This window comes from Lingula anatina, chromosome 10 (genome assembly GCF_051362555.1).
Source record: "Lingula anatina isolate TDL-2025a chromosome 10, LinAna3.0, whole genome shotgun sequence".
NCBI lineage: Eukaryota > Metazoa > Brachiopoda > Lingulata > Lingulida > Lingulidae > Lingula > Lingula anatina.
The window spans coordinates 6,976,416-6,998,381 of NC_141776.1; the positions used below are offsets into that span (position 1 = coordinate 6,976,416).

A 21,966-nucleotide genomic window follows, 5' to 3' on the forward strand; every position below is an offset into this window, starting at 1 on the left:
TACTCATTTCACAAGTTCCAGATATTATTATATATATAATATCATTATTAGATTGTACGCGTAGAGATAATTCTCGAGTTCGAGCGAGGAATATGATAATGCTGCTTCAATAACGTCCGCCATTTTGATCACTGTGGATCATGTGACTTGGCCTAGATTTTCGTACAATGGGCGCCATCTGGCGTCAAATTGCGTTTTGATGACAAGTTGCGTTTTGATGACAAGTTGCGTTTTGATGATGACTAGTTGCGTTTTGATGATGACAAGTTGCGTTTTGATGATGACTAGTTGCGTTTTGATGATGACTAGTTGCGTTTTGATGACTAGTTGCGTTTTGACGACTACTAGTCGTATTTTGCCTTCTGATCTGATAACGACGACGACTAATCGTGTTTTCATTTCGACTGATCTGATAATGATGACGACTAATCGTGTTTTGCATTTTTGTATAAACCGCCGCCCATAGTTTATGGCAGTGTGGTAATTTTTATTCAATTTTTGAAAATGGAAGAAAAAAAAGCAAAAAATACTAGGGTTTTACAGTGGGCATTTTATACAATATATGTTAATTGTTATTTTCAAGGGCACACTTTGTATCTGAGAGATTCTCAAAAAGCACAAAACATGTTATTAACATTCATGGGAGTTCCTCCAAGGTTACCCTAATTTTCTCAAAATGTGACATTTTTTTCATAGGTCTGGCAGAAAAATAGTAAGCAACATAAAACCACCTCACAGAAAAAAAAGACAATATATGAATAAATTCTAAAGAAGCTAGTTCCTAATGACACACAATGGCTCATAATTCTTGAGCATACTTAAAGATGCATCTGAAGTCACTTTTTTGCTGCAAAAGCTGACCAAATGCCACCATAAGTTTCAAATAGTATTACTATGCGAAACACCAAAAGATTTCCTGCTTGCTCTCTGTGCTGTATATAAACAGGGCAGATAACTTAGTCAGATAGGTAGGTTGAATTTACAACCTAAACTTTGAAGGTGCAGTTGAAAGCTCTTTTATGACTGATCCAGTGATTAATTGGATATATCCCTTGGCATGTAGACTTTGCTTGAGTTGTATAACTTAAGGTACAATTACAAGTGGTTTATATACATAAATGGGAATCCACATTCTATCAACACTAGTTTCAAATGTATCTTTAAAAGATCTAAACCTAGAGATCATGCTTAGCAGATTTTTCTTTAATTCCTCCTGTGTGATACATCCTATTAGGCTATTTCTTCGGAATCATACATCTTTGGAAATTTGTTTCTTTTTCATTTTCTCGCACTTTTTTCATTACTTTTTCTAACTTTTTACTTTTTCACCAGCTTTGTGAAAAAAAAAAAAAAAAAAATGGAGCCAGTTGGCCAATCAATCTTTATGCTTCAATCATTACCAACACAACTACATCCACAGCCTGCACAATCAGCAGTATAACATATATATAGTGTCTTCCTTTTCTTAAGAAAAGGTTATAAAAATAAGACAAAAAACTGTCAAATGTACAGACATATTATTCATGCACAAACAGGTTATCTTGTGACCTTTGATGAAATATAACAAAATGCCGTCAAATTCTAATTATGCAATTCTAATTGAATTATACCTGAACTCTGTTTAACGTGACGTGAGCTCTAGAGGAGTATATAACAGCATGTCCTATGTGGTCAGCAATCATATGAGACAGTGCCCTTACTAACAACATGGTGGGAAATACTGTGGATGGTATCAGTATAGCTTCGACGTCAGCAGCAACAGCAACAAGCAGCAGTGCAAGGATAAGGATCTTAGAGGTTCCAACAATCATCAAATTATAAAAAAAGCCCGCAGCATACAGTCCTCTCCGCAAATGCAAAAGCTCTTTCCTAAAGGAGATGTTAGAAAGAGTTAAGATTGAACTTGTTCTATGTGGAAGTTCTTTTCCAACATTTGGGATTTAAGTAAGAACTTGTGCTGCTTTCTTAGAGGAAGTGATGAGTTCTCTTTCTAAAAGATGCAATGTACAAGAATATTTCACTTGCATTAAAACATGACTTTTATAGTAATACATTATTCAGCAACATTACATTCATGAGGTTACTTAAAATAGTTACTGAAAGGACCTTAAGCTTAAAAGTTCTCTATAAAACAGAGGAAGCTGTGACCAGACCCTCCAAATGCTTATAATAATACCAGGTGTTAAGTCAGAATTAGATTGCATTAGTTGAGAAAGAATTTTCTTTTGCCTGCGGACATTGCACATCCTTAGGTTTAGTACGCAACATAAAAATTGTTTTCTGTATGTTTTTTCTTAGACATTTTTTGTCATTGATTTTAGTGGTAGGGTAAATTTTTTTTTCTGTTAAATAGGTAAGTGCACTTTATTTTAGTTTGGATAATTTTAGATGAACCTATTAATATGTTAAGTTTCCAGGAACCATATGTTATTTGCAATGGGCATCAGCAGTCATGCTTCACTTGCTGTTTGCTAAAGCCCGCCGCACACAGAATGATTTTTCGTCGGCCGACACGCTTACGACAAAATATCGGCCTGTCTGCGCTGCTCCACGAACACTTTTCAACTAGTCGGGAGAGAATCAAACATGTTTGATTTTTAAACGTCGTACTGTAGTGTGTGCGCTTTCCTACGACAATTTGTCGCACTGATCATTATCTTCAGCCAATGGTTGCGCCATCTGATATCACGTGCCCACGTCAGAATTCAATTCAATTCAGTATGATGGAAGGCCCTATAATTTTCTAATAGTATTAGTTTTTTTTAATTTTCAGCGTCATAAACCATTTAACGACGTAATGCTGCATCGAGGTGACTAAATCTGTCTAAATTGACAAACTGTTGTCATCCTATAGGCTGTATTTTTATGGTCTATGAGTATTGCGTTGATATAGAAAATTTGGGCATTTCAATTTGCTCATTTTTCAATTAAATTAATTAAAGTAATCTTGTTATACTCTTATATTTAATTTTAACTCTTATCATCACAATAACAGATACAAAATATAAATAGGCCTACAGAAACTTTTCCTGATTAAATTAAACAATGCCCCACCTCGCAGACGAGATAATAACTACGTCACTTTCACCACACCAGTCGACGCTTTGTTGCGACAGCTTGTCGTGTGTGTGTGCTGATCTCATCCGGGACGACCGATTGGCTGACTTTTATCGGCCGGTGAAAAATTGTTCTGTGTGCGGCGGGCTTTAAATTAAGTGAAAACCTGTCAAATGTCAAGGTACGTTTTCATTGTTAATGTATAAACTTTAAGGAGATAACGGTGCCAAAGTTCGCTTACAGCTTAGCGTAGTTTAGAATGAATGTATGGAGTTAACGCCCGATGAAAGGTGGCATCCTGTAAAAGAAACTAGTTCTAGCAAATACCACATTCCTTGTACATGTAAAGTAAAACTGCCCACAGTGATTGGACAGTGTTAGACATTCTGTATTCATTAGTGCCACCCGGTTATGTCTTTCTACATAGTTCAGTATTTACATTTAAAGAAACTTAAAGAGGCACTTAAGGTGAGCTTTGAAACATGTGTTCTAGAACTTGAATGTATTGGTAGGGCACAACAAGCACAATCGCCTCCGTAGCATTAGTTATTACCTGTAAGTATTAAAGTACGTACAATGTTTTATTACGGTTATGCTTTATTACAGGCAGGAAACTTTGGTTGTAGTCAGTCAAGTTTAAGGGGTTTAAGAGGACAAACGTTCATGTAAGATTCTACAATAGAACCTATGTTATTACTAAATGTATAAAGTTACTTAACAGTTATGATAAGGTTAAAAGTTCCGTTTTGCATTTAGTAAGAAGTGTACAGAATAAGTGTATTTAATTAAGTAGTTACTGTTTCACTTAATTTTTGTTTATTTTCAGCAACGACACTTGTAGCAATAAGTCAGTCAATAAAGAAGTTTAATGCTGTTACAAAGTTGATGAACGTCCAAAATGGCTACCAAACCATCATATGATGAAGATGATGTGCTACAGGAAGGCAAAGTCATCACCCTCATGCTGCAATTTTGCACTAAAACAAACAGCAATGGACTATGGAAATGAATATGGCAGCAAGGTAGTCAAGACAGTCAACCGAAACTACTTTGTGGATGATTGCCTTATGTCAACAGTAGATGTTAAGGGAGCTGTTGAGAGGTCCAGCAGTCTCAGACGTTTGTTGCCAAGTGAAGGTTTCCAATTCAAGAGATATGCTAGATACCATACCAGTGGAAGAGAGAGCAGAAGCAGTCAAGGATTTTGATTTCTCAAATCTACCAGGTGCTAGGAATAAAGTAGGACATAGTGTCAGACTGTTTTGGTTTCATGATCAACATTAAGGAACGACCAGCAACAAGATTCTAATGGGATTCTATCAGTTATCAGCTCAGTATACCACCCACTTGGTTTTGTTGCGTCAACCATTTTGCCAGCAAAGATGATTTTGCAAGATTTATGCCATTCTCAGTATGATTGGGATGAAGAGATTCCTGACGACCACTTAGCCAGATGGGTAAATTGGAAGGAAGACATAACTAAGCTATCACAGTTGAATGTGCAGCATTGCCTGAAGCCTGCAGAGTTCGAAGAAACTATGTCGGCACAGCTGCTGCATCAACTACAGGTTATGTAATAATCTCTGTAATAATCTCTTAAGAGAATATTACAAAAAATCAAACTTTTTAGAAAAAAAACCAGGGACTAACTTTGAATGTAGGATTGGATTCCTTAACCATTGGTAAGTACAGGAAAATTGTCCTTTATCCCAGGAAAATTCATTTTTTGGCCAAAATGAACAGTTATTATCCCTTTAATCATATGACATTTTCATGACATTTGTGGTCACTCTGGAAAAGAGTATCTTTTGTCATTTCTAAGGAAGAACTACTGGATCATAAAGGCGAATGCAGCAGTACGCCATGTTTTACGCAATTGTGTCAGCTGCAGAAGATGACAAGCACATCCAGATGTCAAAAAAATATCTGATTTACCAGCAGACAGAGTTGAGCCAGACAAACCTCCATTCTCACATACAGGAATTGACCATTTTGGGTCATTTCTTGTGAAAAGAGGAAATAGTGAAGTTAAAAGGTATGGATGCATATTCACATGCCTAGTAACCAGGGCAATGCACTTTGAAATTGCTCACACATTGGATACAGACTCCTTTATAAATGCTTTGAGGAGATTTATAAGCCAAAGAGGAACACCAGAAGTCAAAAGAAGTGAGCTGAATTTCAGTGAGAAAAGAGTCACCCTACAAATAAAAAGACTGCTTTTGAGTATATCAGTACAGTTCATTGTTAATATTATCAAAAATAAAGGAAGAAATAAACAGATTGATGTGGTATCCACAGTTTATGGCAATGGGGAAACTTTTATCCAAGTTTTGAAAATGGGAGGAAAAAAAAAAGCAAAATACCTAGGTGCACAGTACTGAGTAGGTATAGGCGTTTTTATACAATTTTATGTTAATCGTTATTTTCAAGGCACACTTTGTATCTGAGTGATTCTCAAATAGCACAAAACATGATATTTAAGTGCGTGGCAGTTCCTCCTAAATAGATTAAAATACTAGTTTCAAGGTTACCCTAGTTTTCTCAAAATATGATGTTTTTTTAATAGGTCTAGCAGCAAAATAGTAAGCAACATAAAACTGCCTCACAGAAAAAAAGACAATATGTGAATAAATTCCAAAGAAACAAGTGTAACTGCCCGCAATATTTTTATTTTTTATTTGAGTTTGTCCTTTGTTTACTTGTTATTCATGCGAAGTATACATATTTTCCATTCTTTCTCTTTTGTCCTTCCTTGTCTTTACTCTTTCTCTCTCTCTTTCTCTCTCGCTCTACTAATTACAAGGTTACAGGCCACTGCACTTACGTAACCGCATCGTCACATGCCTGTGCCATACCCTGCACTAAACAGTTTTCATTTCACAGCATATATAAGGCTTTCTCTCTAATTCTTCTTGCTCACTTCGCTTTTGTACATGGAACGACACAGGGAAATCTAACGCCACACAGTATATTAGCTCACCCAGTCGGAGGAAAAGGTAACTATTTCAAAGTTTACGTAAACTTCTCTGACGTTGGGTCTTTCAACTTTTCTATCTATCCTTTTATAAAGATATTAGCTCACTTGGTCGGGGAAAAGACAAATTATTTCAATGCTTACATAAAATTTCTCTGGCTTTGTGTCTTTGCAATGTTTCTGTCTATCCTTTTTCTTACACTTTTGTTTGTACTTCGTGTAAATTTGTTATCAATTTTTAGGTTATTTTGCATTTTAATTTGTTTTCAGTATTTCTTTATTTTTTGCTACATTTTTTGTAACTGTTATTTATTTTGTTTTATTTTATTTTCTTTCAGTTTTACATTTGAATTGAAATAAAATTCATTCAGTATTTGGAGACTTCATTTTTTTTGAGTGCAGCTACAACAAGTACCTAATAACACACAATGGTTCACAATTCTTGAGCATACTTAAAGATGCATCTGAAGTCACTTTTTTGCCACAAAACCCGACCAAATGCCATCACAAGTTTCAAATAGTATTACTAACAGAAACACCAAAAGACACTTAACTGATTTCCTGCTTGCTCTTTGTGCTGTATATAAACAGGGCAGATAACTTAGTCAGATAGGTAGGTCAAATTCAAAACCTAAACTTTGAAGAAGGTGCAGTAAAAAGCTCTTTTACTGATCCAGTGATTAATTGGATTTATCCCTTGGCATATAGACTTTATGTGAGTTGTGTAACTTAAGAGACTTTTACAAGTGGTTTATATACGTAACTGGGAACCCATGCTCCACCAACACTAGTTTCAAATGTATCTTTAAAAGATGTAAATCTAAATATCATTCTGCTTAGCAGATTTTTCTCAAATTCCTCCTATGTGATACATCCTATTAAGCTATTTTTTCAGAATCATACATCTTTGGAAATTCTTTTCTTTCTCATTTTCTCTCGATTTTTTTCATTACTTTTTCTAACACTTTGCCACCAATGAAAAGGCTAATGAAATGATATAAGGAATGGCATATAAATAATCTAGTATCTCTTATCCATTTCCAGTATCTATTGATCTAAGACTGATTTCACCATTTTTGAAGTAAAATAAAAATTGGCACCACATGGCCAATCAACTTTTATAGTTCAATCATTATCAACACAATTGCATCCACAGTCTGCACAAGCAGTATTACAATTTTTTTCTTTTCTTCAAAAAAGGTTATAATAATAAGGCAAAAAGCTGTCAAATGTACAGACATAAAGTGAATATTACTGATGCGCAAAACGGGTTATCTTGTGACCTTTGATGCAATGTAACAAAATGCCATCAAATTCTAATTATGCAATTCTAATTGAACTATACCTGAACTCTGTTTAACGTGACGTGGGCTCTAGAAGAGCACATAACAGCATGTCCTATGTGGTCGGCAATCATATGAGACAGTGCCCTTACTAACAACATGGTGGGAAATACTGTGGATGGTATCAGTATAGCTTCGCCGCCAGCAGCAACAGCAGCAACAAGCAGGAACGCAAGGATAAGGATCTTAGAGGTTCCAACAATCATCAAATTATAAAAAAAGCCTGCAGCATACTGTCCTCTCCGCAAATGCAAAAGCTCTTTCCTAAAGGAGATGTTAGAAAGCGTTAAGATTGAACTTGTTATATGTGGTCAGTGGAAGTTCTTTTCCAACATTTAGGATTCAAGAAAGAACTTATTCTGCTTTCTTAGAGGAAGTGATGAGTTCTCTTTCTAAAAGATGCAAAAATATTTAAATTGTATTAAAAAATATGACTTTCATATTAATACATTATTTAGGAAGTTCGCATTCATGAAATAGTTACTGAAAGGATCTTAAGCTTAAAAGCTCTCTATAAAACAGATAGTGGAAGCTGTGACCTTACCCTCCATATGCATATATTATATACCAAGCATAAGCTGGGGGACAAAATATATTAAATAGCAAAAGCTGAGGCATATGTGTGTGTCGAGAAGCAGATAAAATTTTACTGAGTGACGATATCATTGTTTTTATAGAAATCATAATGCTTATCATTAAAGCAGGCCTGACAGTCGTTATACATAATATAAAAAGAACAAAGCAGCAAAATATTGGAAAGACAGGATAAGTTTACTTTTCACACTGATCTCACTTTCAGTATTTTGTCAATATTATGAAAATAAAGGAAGAAAGAAACAGACCAATGCTGTATCAACAGCTTATGGCAATGTGGTAATTTTTATTCAATTTTTGAAAATGGGAGAAAAAATGTGAAAAATACTAGGGTTTTACAGTAGGCATTTTATACAATATATGTTAATTTTTATTCTCAAGGGCACACTTTGTTCCTAAAAATATAACATTATTCATAGATCTTGCTGCCAAACAGCAAGCAATATATGAAAGCACCTCACAAAAAAATGCAATATGTGAATCAATTCCACAGAAGCAAGCTCCTAAGGACACACAAACAGTGAACTTACTTCATGAATATAGCCACATAGTGGTACATCATACTTCAGCATACTAGAAAGATCTAAATCTGGACACCATGTTTCGCAAACTTTTAAGAATTCCTCCTATAATGATACATCCTATTTTGCTATTTCTTTAGAATCTTGTTTCTTTAGAAATAATTTTCTTTCTCATTTTCTCTTACTTACTTAATTTCTTTTTAAATTTTTTGTCATTATAAGCAGTTATGCACCAATGCTTTTATATTTTTCTAGCCTTATTCATTTTTTTTTTTTGGGGGGGGGGGAGGGGGGGATGCCTGCACAGAGTATAGAAATCACATAAAAATGTGTAATGACATGAATAGATTTTAATGGTCTCTAGATACGATGCATTCACCCTAATCTTCAAGGATCGTGGGCAGCTCTTGATAAAGATCTGCCTTCTCAAAACCCATGTTTGGTTAACTCTTTTGTGTTGGCTGCAAGTCTGGCACTTTGACAGCTGAAACTCAATGCAGCACTGAAGCAGCTGAAATTTTGGTTCTACCAACAAATGCTCCTAATATCCTACACTGATCATATGAAGAGGTCCTTAAACAGGTTGACAAAAAAAAAGACAAGTCCCCAATACAGTTACAGATACACAACTTAAGTTCTTGGGCCACTCCATCAGAAAAGAGGGATTGGAGATCTAAGCCTTAGTGAAAAATACCTGGCAAAAGTGCCTGAGGCAAACAACGAAAGACCTTCCTTGACAATTTAGAATTCCAACAAAACACCTTTGAACATTGGAAAGAACTTTGGCAAAATATCGACATTCCTCAAACACTGCATCGGTGATGGCACATGATGAAGAGAAGAAGATAAGATGATAAAACAGTTATTCCTGACAAAGAAAAAATAACAAGAGTTTAATAATTTCAAATAACAATCTGTTAATCATGATCATGTGAATAACATTTCTGAACCAGAATGGAACCCTCTTAAGAAGATTTCTTTGTTCACCAGAACAACTAGGAGTTATCAATATCATTACAATATGTGAAAAAGGGAACATTTCACAAAAAAGTTAATAACCTAAGTAAAATAATCCGATCAGGCTGGTTTTGGAATTAGACCTGTATTTCAGTAATATTGATCACTCCAGGAGACAAAAGGTAAACTGTTTATACACTTAATGTGTTATCTGTATTGCTAAAAAAGAAATCTTCATGTTCTGGTAAACGGGTAACATGAACATTAAAAAAATGTAACTAGTATGAGGATTCATTTCCATGGGGTTTCAAAGTCAAACATTGAAATGCCAATATCTAAAAAATTGAAATTTTACCAAAATAACAGCAAAAAAATAAATAAATAATAATAATAATAAAAATGATAATAAAAAAATAATAAATAAATGAATAATAATTACAATAAATAAAAATAATAAATTGCATAATTAAAAAACTATCAGGCTGGTTTATGAACTCAAGCTGTGCTTTATTGCCACGAGTCAGATCTGTAAATTAGAGCATAAAGAAATCTTATGCCATTAAAAAACATTTTCCATTAAAAAAGGGCATATAGATGTCACCACCTACAGATGCTGGGAGTGGCTAAACGTACAGACATGGTGCCTGTAGACAAAAAGTAAACCAGTTGTGAGTTTCATTCTTGTTCTAATTTTAATCAAGAACTAAGACTATACCTGCACTCTGTTTAATGTGACATAAGCTCTAGAGGAGTATATAACAGCATGTCCTATGTGGTCAGCAATCATATGAGACAGTGCCTTTACTAACAACATGGTGGGAAACACAATGGACGGTGTCAGTACAGTTTTGCCACCAACAGCAACAGCAACAAGCAGAAATGCAAGGATAAGGATCTTGGAGCATCCAACGATCATCAAATTATAAAAAATGCCTGCAGCATACTGTCCTCTCCGTAAATGTGAAATCTCTTTCCTAAAGGTAAAGTAAGAAAGCATTTTGACTGTCTGCTAAATATAAGTGAAGTTCTTTCCTAAAAAGTAAGGCTTAAGAAAGATATTGTTATTCAATCTACAAGGAAAGATGAGTTTTCTTTCAAAAATTTGCTTTTTACAAAAATATTTTACTCAAATAATTTAACTATAACACTAAAACTGAAGTTCACTACTAAAACATTTGAGACAAAGTTGAAAATTAAAGCAGCTGGAACCAGACTATCCTCATGCCCCAATGAAGCTGGACCCAAACCCTCCCTATGCCCAAAAGAAGCTGGACCCAAACCCTCCCTATGCCCAACAGAAGCTGGACCCAAACCCTCCCTATGCCCCAATGAAGCTGGACCCAAACCCTCCCTATGCCCAAAAGAAGCTGGACCCAAACCCTCCCTATGCCCAAAAGAAGCTGGACCCACACCCTCCCTATGCCCAAAAGAAGCTGGACCCAAACCCTCCCTATGCCCAAAAGAAGCTGGACCCACACCCTCCCTATGCCCAAAAGAAGCTGGACTCAGACCCTCCCTATGCCCAAAAGAAGCTGGACCCAAACCCTCCCTATGCCCAAAAGAAGCTGGACTCAGACCCTCCCTATGCCCAAAAGAAGCTGGACTCAGACCCTACCTATGCCCAAAAGAAGCTGGACTCAGACCCTCCCTATGCCCAAAAGAAGCTGGGCCCAGACCGCAAATGGGCCTTAATTATTCATCAAGCATAAGCTTTTCATAGTATATTCATAACTTTTTTCAAATTTGGTGTAAGGCAAATTCATAGGAAAAGCTGAGGCACATGCATTAAAGAAAATGCAATGCAGTTACTAAAAATTTTTGCTGCCAATAAAAGGGATAATAAAACTATGTAAAGAAGGGTACAATATGTCACATCATTCATTTTCATTAAAAAAGACTCATTCCACCAGTTTTGTAGTAAAATCAAAGCTAGAGTGACACTCCAGCTGAAATTAAAGGGGCTAGAGTGTCAATCATTGCCTATACCCACTGCATGCTTCATTAGTAAAATGTGACATCTTTATTCTTTCTTTTCTTTTCTGAAGTTCCTTTATTTTTTATCCTTTTTTAAGGGAAGGGGTTAATAAATAATGGTCTGATTCACAGACATTTGGGTAAAATATTCCTCTCTTTAACTGCACACCAACAGACCGATTATTACATCCTTATGATGGATGGAAAGATGGTAGAAAGGGGTGGATAGCAATGTCTTAACTCAACCTGTAGACTACATCATAATCAACATTCCGAATTTACACTGGCCATATCCAGAGCATCCTGGAGAAAAAGGCACTCCCTTCCAAATCCTCCTCTTAGCAGTGCTTGATATATACAACTGTTTTTACAACTAGATGCTTACAAAAATACTTACAGCCCATACTGAAGATAGGATATTCATATGTAAAATATCAAAATAAATAAATACTACTGGGTATTAGTATAAGGTTTAAAAAATCCATTTCCCTTTTTTTACCTGTATCCTCAAGCAAGAGGTGTGTACCTCCCCAGTTAACTGGAGACCAAGGGACATCTTGGTGAATATTATCCCTCTCACTGAGTGTAGTATGCCCATGGAGGGAAATATAACAGAGGCAAAGGGTAAACGGCACAAGGTCAAAGCCACTGATAACACAACCGGCAATATCATGATCTTGTCTGCACAATAAGAGACACTGCACAGACAGGCTTTCAAACGCTGGCTTTCAAACACACGCACCAACTCCATCCTACAAATGAAGAAGTCTTAAAAAGACAACAACTCAAGGAGTTAAAAAATATAAATAAAATTGGGTCAAGGTCATGATGCAACAAGGTCAAGGTGATAAGATATAAAAATGAATGGAGGGCGTTTTCCTGAAATGGCCATAGAGTGGTGCTGAAGTTTGCATTAATTTCTAATACTTAAAGATTTCCAACTGAGAAAAACAAAGGATTTATTGTTATAAAAAAACTACATTTGCAGAATAGACAGCATGCAGAAAAGGAAGGAAAGCTGAACTACTGCAAATCATAAATGCTGAATGTTGATAACTAGTGGATGGCAAGCTTTTTGGTCAGAAGCAGCAGCACAGGTTCCTGCAAACTGCTATAATTATTAGTATCCTCATAGATATAGTAATTTGCTGATGCTTAAGGAATAAATTTCTAACCCAATTCAGAGGCAAGATTCAAGAATGCAGTAAATTAGTCCTAAGAAAAATTTATCTGAGTACACAACAGCATAATTTTTAAATAACACATTACAATTAAGCTTATAATTTTTGTCATTGGGGGAAAAAAAACCCTCACATCAAACTATCCATCCTCCAGTCATTAACACCTGGCTATTAAAATATCCTGAATAATGCACATTCAAAATGAATATATTCCTGATTTTCCTGCAATAGTTGAGGGTACGATTTCACACAAGTGAATAAAATGCAAGATTTTTCTAAAAGGTCCTAAATTGAAACTCCGATTATAAGCACGACTTCTAATATCTCAGTGGGGATAATATCAAGGTTTATTTACCTCTAAAATTAGGTCAAGGTCAATGTCCAGGCCATATTACACATATTATATTGGAATCTCATATCTAAACTATATAAACAAGACAGACAATTTTTGAAGACCTATTATATTGTTTTAGGCCCTGCACAACCTAGTTAGCTAATGAAGAATGCCATTGGCACTTTTTATGTCATATTCCACATCTAAATATCAATCTTTAAGTTATCCTATCCAGGGTTTTCCTGTAAAATTAAATTTTCCAAGTAGAATAAAAAGCACTTTCTTTACCCATCCCTTCTCTGAACTAGGATTCGATTTTAACACTATTTCTAATTAACAATCTTAATTTTTTAAATTAGCAACATGGCCAATCACTTAGATTGTCATGCTTTCCGGTGCATTTTCGAAGGAACAAAATTCTGGATTGGGAGAGATAAGTACTTTTGCAAGATGCATAGACAGAATATATCACTTTTATATTCAATTTAAATCTGGATATAATGATATACCTTCAAGTGAGTACTGGAGTTAATAGAAATGTTCTTGTCAGTCATATGTACAATATTTATATTTTAATTTTTTTTCAAATTTTAGTGTACAATAGCGTTTGCCCAAATAATGTGCCGATGGACACCATCAGGTTTTGTAGCATGGTTTTTAATCCATCTATAATTTTAGGAAAAAATCTTTGCTACCATGCAATCATACTAACCTGTAATCGCCTTATGGTAATTATGGCTTCAGATGCGATTTGAATTGCCACAGGGATAAACAGGGTCAAGGTCAGTCTGATTGCTTGATACATTGAGATCATCACAAACACCATATCTGCCTGCAACGTGCCCCCCATAGCAAGGTAACCAATCAATGTTAAAAGCACCATGAATTTAGGACTAAAGAAGTAAGGTGCAGCATTGAAAGCACGCGCATAGCTGGAAGCTTTGATACAGTGTATTTCTTTTCTGCAAGGGAAAAGGGGAGATTATTGTAATCAACCATAAAAAAGAAGCATAAATCATCGGCTTGATATTCCTTTCTCAAATAAAATAAAAAATAATAATTTAATTAATAACAAATCATTATTTTTATAATTTGACTGATTTCACTTGCTTCAATTTTGATGGAAAATGTATAATTAACACAACAAACTTTTAAAATTCAAAACAGATGATCAGATTCATTTATACCAAACTCCACCATCACTCAATACAACAAACAATAAGCCACACACATCAAACTTGAGGATGTTCTCCTATACAAAACATATATTCTCTAACTAATTTATTCCAAGGAATTAGATAGTAAGGAATGATCTCTCTCTCTGTCTCTCTCCACGGTGTGTCAAAAATCTGGGTTTTGATTGTTTTGAATTGGAATACATAGAAAGACACAAGCAATACTGTCTGATGCTGGCTATGGTGACATGGCCAGGGTTAAGCATTCTTCTGTCATGTTGATTGATACAGAGAAGCCCATTTTTTTTTAAGGTTAAAGGTTTGCTCACTCTTCCTACAAGAGCTTTCCATTATCCCCAGCAGGGATAGTAGTAATTGTGAATAATACTACCAAGTTTCACCACGTTTTAAGTAATGGTCTTTCATCTCTGAATGTTTAATTTTTTCAGAAAGACCAAAGTTACACAAAACTGAAGTAACCTTTAACAGAGCTTTTTGGCCCACCTGAGACTCATTTAGACATAAATACAAGCTAGTGTTAATGGCACAGAGGAAGAATCAAACTGTTTAACTTTTGAGAAGTATAGTACTATATATGCCAGGTTTTCAAAAAAAAAAAAAAAAAAAAAAAAAAATCACTTATTGCTAGGTATGATTGCTAGGTATTTTGGGAGATGTAAATGGTAAGTTTTAATATTTCTCACAAATCAGCAGACAGTAGCCCACTGGCAAGTTATAATTGTTTCTGTAATATATTTCTATGATAATAATTACCCATTCATACAAGATAACATTTTTTGTTGTCTTTAACTCAGTCTTTATAGTATTAAAATTACTTTTTATTCCTTGGATGCAGATGTGTATGCCAGAAGTGCTTAGACCAGACATGATTCTTGAGTTTCACAGTCAGATTTCTTCCATTCAGAATTCAATCAATAATGCTGGGTAAATGAAAGATGTACCCATCCAGTACAGCCCTATTACACTACATCATACCTAAGATGAGTTGAAGTATTAAAATTAAGCTTCCAATCATGGACTAATTCTTATCTATTGTTGACTTTTCCGCAGAGGATGGAGATTTTAGATATGCAACTTATGTATCTTCTTTTATTGTCACTCTTTGTAATGTCATGTTCTGCAAGAATATCATCAAAGTCATAGCACCCATGAAATGCCTTGTTGTAGTGTGGTGCAAGCGATCCCTCAGACGTTCCTTAAGCAAGCGCATCAGATAGCTCTCTGCCACTACCAGACCGTACAAGACACTGAACAGTTGGCTGGGTAATTAGCTTTATGAGAGCTGGGTATTTAGCTTTTTGAGACTTGGGTTTTTGGCTTTATGAGACCATTCTTTCCAATCTAGTTCCTTGGTTGTTCTAACACCGCATGCATAAACGGTGCATATAATGGTGAACAAGCTCTAGACATGCTGACATAAAAAAAGGTGGAGGTTAAGAATAATTTCAATACTTAGTCCAGTTGTTGACTGAAGAAAAAATTGCTGCTATTTTTAGTGCAGAATGATTTCTCTTTCAAATATGTTCATGCTTTTATATAAATATATAAATTAATTTAGGACTTAATTCAACTTGATGTAAAACTTCGTGCTCTGCAATGCTCACTGGAAACGGACACCAGATGTCACTGTTAACCAATGGGAGGTCATCATTCCTTTTATGGGGGCTGGCGTCTAGGGCACCACGAATTGCAAAGACCTTCCACTGTTCTCAGTCACGATCTAGATGTTGGATGGTTCCCAACCAATGAGAGGTGGATACCAAGCAATGGGATCAAATTATAGGCAAAATGTCAGGAATCACAAATAACTGTTTCAATCTACATGAAAATGCCCAAAAAACAAAGTCCCTCACCAGATCATAGTACTCATATTAAACACGTAGTCTAATATACCTTGTCTGTGAATAGCATAGAGATAATGATGCAAGGAATGGCCTAATAAAGGAAAATAAACTTGAAATATGTAACTTCCCTACTTAAGCAAAAACAAACTAAAAAAACTGACTACATATAAATGCTAACAAAGGGTACAAAAAGTAGACTTTAAAGCAGGATGTCTAATATGAAAAGTGCAAACAAATGAAGCTCAAGCATTAATTTCAAACTGTTACAGCAGCAGAAAAAGACATTTATAACTCTTACAAGAGGTAAAAAACCTATATGCCATCTCTGCAAATGATGAAGCGACAGAAGTACTACGCATCATAAAAAGAACCACTCTACGACATTGCTAACAAGTCTTATTCCACATATAACACCACGTACCAACTTGCCCTCTCTACAGATTTTTGATACAAATGCAATGTTTATAACTCATCAGAAAACTTAAACAGATAATGGGAGATCTTTTTTTTTATGAATAAGAAATATGAAAGATTTGTTCCTTTTTTAGCATCATTTTTTTTTTTGTAAGGGAGCATTCAGATAGACACATCATACTAGTTGGGTCGGTCAAACTCTGGGGAGGTTCTCACTAAGTGCAATCAGTTTAACTGGAGGAGGTGTGTCTGACAATCATACTGATTGTACTCAGCGAGAATCCCCTACAGAGTTCTGACTTAACTAGTATGATGTGTTTATCTGTATGAGGTCTCAGTTTCATTATGATACCACTAAACTGATGACATATTTGGCAAAGAAAAGAAGCCCAGGGTTTCAAGTTAAAACGGACTTTCAGAAAATTGGAAAATAATTTTTTGAAAAAAAGTATAGGAAAAATAGAAATTATTCTACAAAAATGATGGCTTCCCAACACCTCTTAAGCCATACTGATCTAAAACATGTCTTTAATTGTATTAAATAACAGTATTTAGTGTAACAATGACAACTCATCTAACAAAATTTCAAAAAACAACATAAAATAGTAAAGGCTCTATCACACCTAGTGTAAATAGATAGTATCAGTACAAGAGTATTGTATGTGACATCAACTATATGCACAACTTTGAGAATATGTAATCATCCTGTTTCCAGCATATTAAAACAAAGATTTAAGCAATGTAAGGAATTGTTTTTGAGCATGCTCAAAATATTTAATCTCCCTCTGGATATGTGAACATACATATTTGTCTGCGTACAAGAGATGTATACCAGCATAGCATGACACATTCCATCATTTTTACACCAAAAAAAAAAAGGAAAAAATAGGAAATTTCTCTAGAAAATAGGGAAAAAAGGAAGATAAAAAAATAGGAACTTGACACCCTGGCAGCCAAATTTTTTTTTTTATGTTGAATTAGTCTTGTAACATAAGTTTTAGTTGCTGATGAACCCAAATCCTTTAGTTGTTATGAGTTTGCAGAATTTTGTGGGCCTCATATTTTATCATAGCAAGCTTGTGGATTACTGTAATATGCAGTTGAGGCTGAAATGTTTAGTTGCCTTTAATTGGCAGCTTATTCATAGCTGGCGAACTCTTCACATCCCAAAATCTTAGCAGTTTCACATCTCACAGTGATTCAGTTTTGCTTATGTAAAGTGGGGCAATTTAAAAGAAAAATTAGGTAAACCTCCTATTTCGAACTTCCTAACTAAAGAGTCAATTCACCCTTTCCAATAAGACGAGTTTGCCTTAATTTCCAATGAACCAACACGTGCATTATACATTCGTGGAACAGAATTTTTCAAATCTCCTAAAATTATCTAAATCACGGTTAATAAAATAAAACAAAATAATAATGTGACATGTGAAACCGCTAAGATGTTCAATATTGGTGAGTAAAAGCTTAGCAGCCTTAAAGCACCAGAAAACCAGCAGTAAAAGGTAAGCAAGGAGAAACCAGTGCACGTCACATATAATGTCACAAGAACATAATTATGCTAATAACTGGCAACATGCTGTCACCATTTGAGCTGAGTGAAATCTGTACATTGTGGACATATATATATAATAATATGACAGACAGCTTTATTATACAGAGTTTGAAGTGTCAGTGATATAAACTGCAGGTTTGTATTTTTGAAAATTCTTATTAATCAAGTTGCATATTATTAATTCAATTTCAGGAAAAAAAAGCAAAATATTCACACCATGCCCACTTCACTATGCTCAAACAGTCCACAATCCATTAAAACATCAAAACAAAATATTATAAGATTTTAATTGTGGGATAACTGAAAATGTGCAATCAAACAAAATAAAACATTATTCAGGCCTTTTTTCATAATATAAACATTTTTCTAAATTTCACATTTGGGACAATGCATATCAAGGGATTAAAACATTCTGATGAATCACTGATCAGTTTCCCATAACCCATGCCTCACTGACTTACTTGCGAACCCTTCTGATTAGTTCCCCAAAGGGTTTTTCCCAGCAATACATCTTAATCACTCGCATCCCTGATATAATTTCACTCATGATACGCACTCGTTCATCTGTTTGAACAGCAGTTTTTCTCCTAAAATTCAAACATCAGACATATAGGTAATGAATATACTGAAAAAACGAGGATAAAGATCCACAGCCAACATCATAGGGACCATTCAGATGGAGAAGAGCCAAGTGCTTGTAAGGCCGCCACTTAAATATGGCGGGCCTACATGAAAGGAAGACCGCCAATCCTGTAATGGTCTCTCTGCCTCTCACAGGCCTCGATCCCCACACATTGTCCCTTGACTGGTTGAATTGAGCCGAGATTTAATTACTGTGCCCCTGCAGGGACGATGCATGGGGAGGCGTGTGAGAGGCGAAGAGACCATAACAGGATTAGTGATCTTCCTTTCATGAAGCCATATTTAGGTGGCGGCCTTACTAGTACTCGCCTCTTCTCAATCTGAATGGTCTCATAGAATCTTGACATTTTTGGGCAGCTAAATGTCTCACAGATCTTATTTTCATTTCACTATTCATCTTAAGCATTTACACCACAATTTACATCTCAATTTTGACTTGAATGAGAAAATCATGAAAAATTAACAAATTTTTGGAAAATACACTCTAAAAGAAACCCTTAGGTTTCTCTATGCCATATCTTAGTGTGTAGACAGCAGCCAGGCTAGTTTCCGTCTAAGCTAGATTTATAACATCTGAACACTTTTATCAGAGCGCCTGGTACCTGAGTTTGGCAAAGAGTTTCCCCATCCAGCCTTGTACAGGGATCAGTAGCACCAACACTGCGTAGCCAGCAAGGCATGCTGGACCCAGCATGTACCACAGTATCACTAGGGCGGCTATGGCTTCTAAAGGACCTATCCACAGGAAGTGAAGGAATATCACAGCCTGCAAGTATTATGTGATATGCATGTAAAAGCCTGTAATCAAATGAACAACATAACAGGCTGAAAGTAAAGAACAGAAACATTACTGCCTAAAGTCCACCTTATCTCAATAAGTGTCATAAAAATGCCCCGTAAATTATGTGAGAGTAATCAAACTATGTAAAAAAAAAAAAAAAAAAACTTTTTGAATCACATACTTTTCATTTTACAAAATTCAGACGACCTTTATCAGGCAAATTAAAAATGCAGACAGCAACCCTTTCACCAATTTGACATTGGTGTTAAAGAAACTAAGGATATGCTTAGACATGAACTTCCATGTTAAAATATGCTTATGTATGCTGTCACCTGCTGATACCTTCGGACATCATTAGGCACAAGGCTGAATAAAAGGATCTTAAGGATATTGTCACCCTTCACCCTTAGCTCCTCATTTGCTGCCTTACATACATTCTTTTGGGTAATAGATAAATCCTCAGTGTTCAGTGACTAAATATATTAACTCTTACACATATGCCACCTTACAGGTGACGTCATAATTGCAATTTTGGGGTCAAATCTGATAAGTCGGTTTCTCACATTTCTCTTTTACCTGAGCACCCACAGTCACCGTTTCAACACCGATTTAATGCCACCATTTAGTACTCCAAAACCCTGCCAGCGATTTTTCTTAAAAGCCTTAGTTCAGACTTAATCATTGATCAAGCAAAACAGTGCCTTTGTTTAATGAAAATCTGTAACTAGGGGCTCATGGGAAAACCTCATTTTCGGTATTTGGATGATAATAAAGGGTCGCAATACCCTTAAAAACACGGAAATTGAGTTAACTTACCTGGTCGAACCTATTGACATCATTAGACATGAGGTTGACAATCTGACCCGTGGTGGTCTTCCCTAGAGAGCTGTGACTGAGGCGAAGGGACTGAAAAAAATTCAACAAAAGTACATAATTTGTCCTACAAACTAACCACCAGAACAGCAGAAAAAAATTAAGAAATAGTACTTATAACTCGGATAAGATGTGAATTAATAAGAGGGCTGCCCTACGCAGGGCACCTTTTTCCATTTAACAGATAAAATATAAATCTATAGTCCTGCTCACTATGAAAAATTTGCACCATTTAAAAAAAAAAAAAGATCCATCTTTTCATGCAGTTACTGAGAATAATATTATAAATTATATACTGGTACAAAAAAGTTGGGTCAATCCAATATATTACCTCCCCCTCCCAAAATGAATTGTATTTGGAACATCCCTAAAATCATATATAACAGAGTCCAACTTTACAGTACCTTTTTATAAATCAGCGAGCAGCTAGCAATCCTAAGCCACATTCCTATTCGTTGCACGCCAAAAAAGTAAGGATGATGGAAGATCGCTAAAAACATGGCACAAAAACTGACCCCTGCAGCATACATGTATGCTTCCCAGGGTTCCATAGTGGAACCAGGTGAGAAGTAACGTATCAGACCCCCCAAAAGCACTGGCTGGACCACCTTGGTAGCCTCCTAGAAAATAAAGTTCAGGAGATTGAAATTCTATGAAAAAACAGAGGTAAATGGCCTAAATGCAGAGTGTGATGAAAGTGAACCTTTAACTAGAGGATCAGAGAGGCGATACCGCCTCCGAATATTGTACCACCAGCTGGAGCAAGCGCATTCGTATAGACCCCCACATACACAAAATAAGGGACACAGCCACCAGTCTTATGCTTGACAAGCTATAAAAATGCAATCAACAAGAATTTTCAAAATACGCAAAAAATATATATAACTTAAAATGGTACAATCAAAGTTAAGTTCATCGTAAGGTAGGTCAAAGGTCAATTTCAAGGTCGCAGTAAATTGCCAGTATATGACTTCCTATTCAACTTCAATAGTAACTATGGACCTATCTCTGCCAGGTTTGGAGTTAAAAGAGAAAGAAATTAGCAGAGTTCAGTTCATGATTATAAGTAGGTCAAAGGTCAATTTCAAGGTCACAGTAAGATTGCCAGTATATGACTTCCTATTCAAGTCCAATAGAAACTACGGACCTATCTCTGCCAGTTTTGGAGATAAAAGGGAAGCAAAATTTGCAATGTTCAGTTCATGGTGAAAAGTAGGTCAAAGGTCAATTTTAAGGTCACATTTAGATTGCCAGTATATGACTTCCTATTCAAGTTCAATAGTAACTATGGACCTATCTCTGCCAGTTTTGGAGACAAAAGGGAAGCAAAATTTGCAAAGTTCAGTTCATGGTGAAAAGTAGGTCAAAGGTCAATTTTAAGGTCACATTTATATTGCCAGTATATGACTTCCTATTCAAGTTCAATAGTAACTATGGACCTATCTCTGCCAGTTTTAGAGATAAAAGGAAAGCAAAATTTGCAAAGTTCAGTTCATGGTGAAAAGTAGGTCAAAGGTCAATTTTAAGGTCACATTTATATTGCCAGTATATGACTTCCTATTCAAGTTCAATAGTAACTATGGACCTATCTCTGCCAGTTTTGGAGATATAAGGGACTAAATGTTATAATTTTGGAGGTACATAATGTGCCTTAAATTTCGAACAGAAAAAATTAATTAAAATAAAGAAAATGTCATTTTGGTCAAAATTCTTGAAATAGGAG

General features: G+C 35.4%; 1 protein-coding gene across 11 annotated transcripts in view; it reads right to left on the bottom strand.

The window, feature by feature from the left end:
• LOC106170988 (ATP-binding cassette sub-family C member 4) overlaps nt 1–21,966 on the bottom strand; it is a 54,881-nt gene that overhangs the window by 23,969 nt on the left and 8,946 nt on the right. For 5 of the 11 annotated variants that reach the window (XM_086996478.1, XM_086996479.1, XM_086996472.1 and 2 more), the window contains 4 exons: nt 20,648–20,863; nt 20,187–20,276; nt 19,192–19,355; nt 18,409–18,534 (listed from right to left, as the gene is read on the bottom strand). In XM_086996478.1, coding sequence (XP_086852604.1) covers nt 18,409–18,534; nt 19,192–19,355; nt 20,187–20,276; nt 20,648–20,863 — 596 coding nt within the window. Of the gene's footprint in view, nt 1–7,379; nt 7,642–10,164; nt 10,424–11,922; nt 12,176–13,650; nt 13,901–15,738; nt 15,855–18,408; nt 18,535–19,191; nt 19,356–20,186; nt 20,277–20,647; nt 20,864–21,966 lie in introns of those variants that run through there. The other 6 variants (XM_086996474.1, XM_086996475.1, XM_086996476.1 and 3 more) reach the window with 6 other exon arrangements.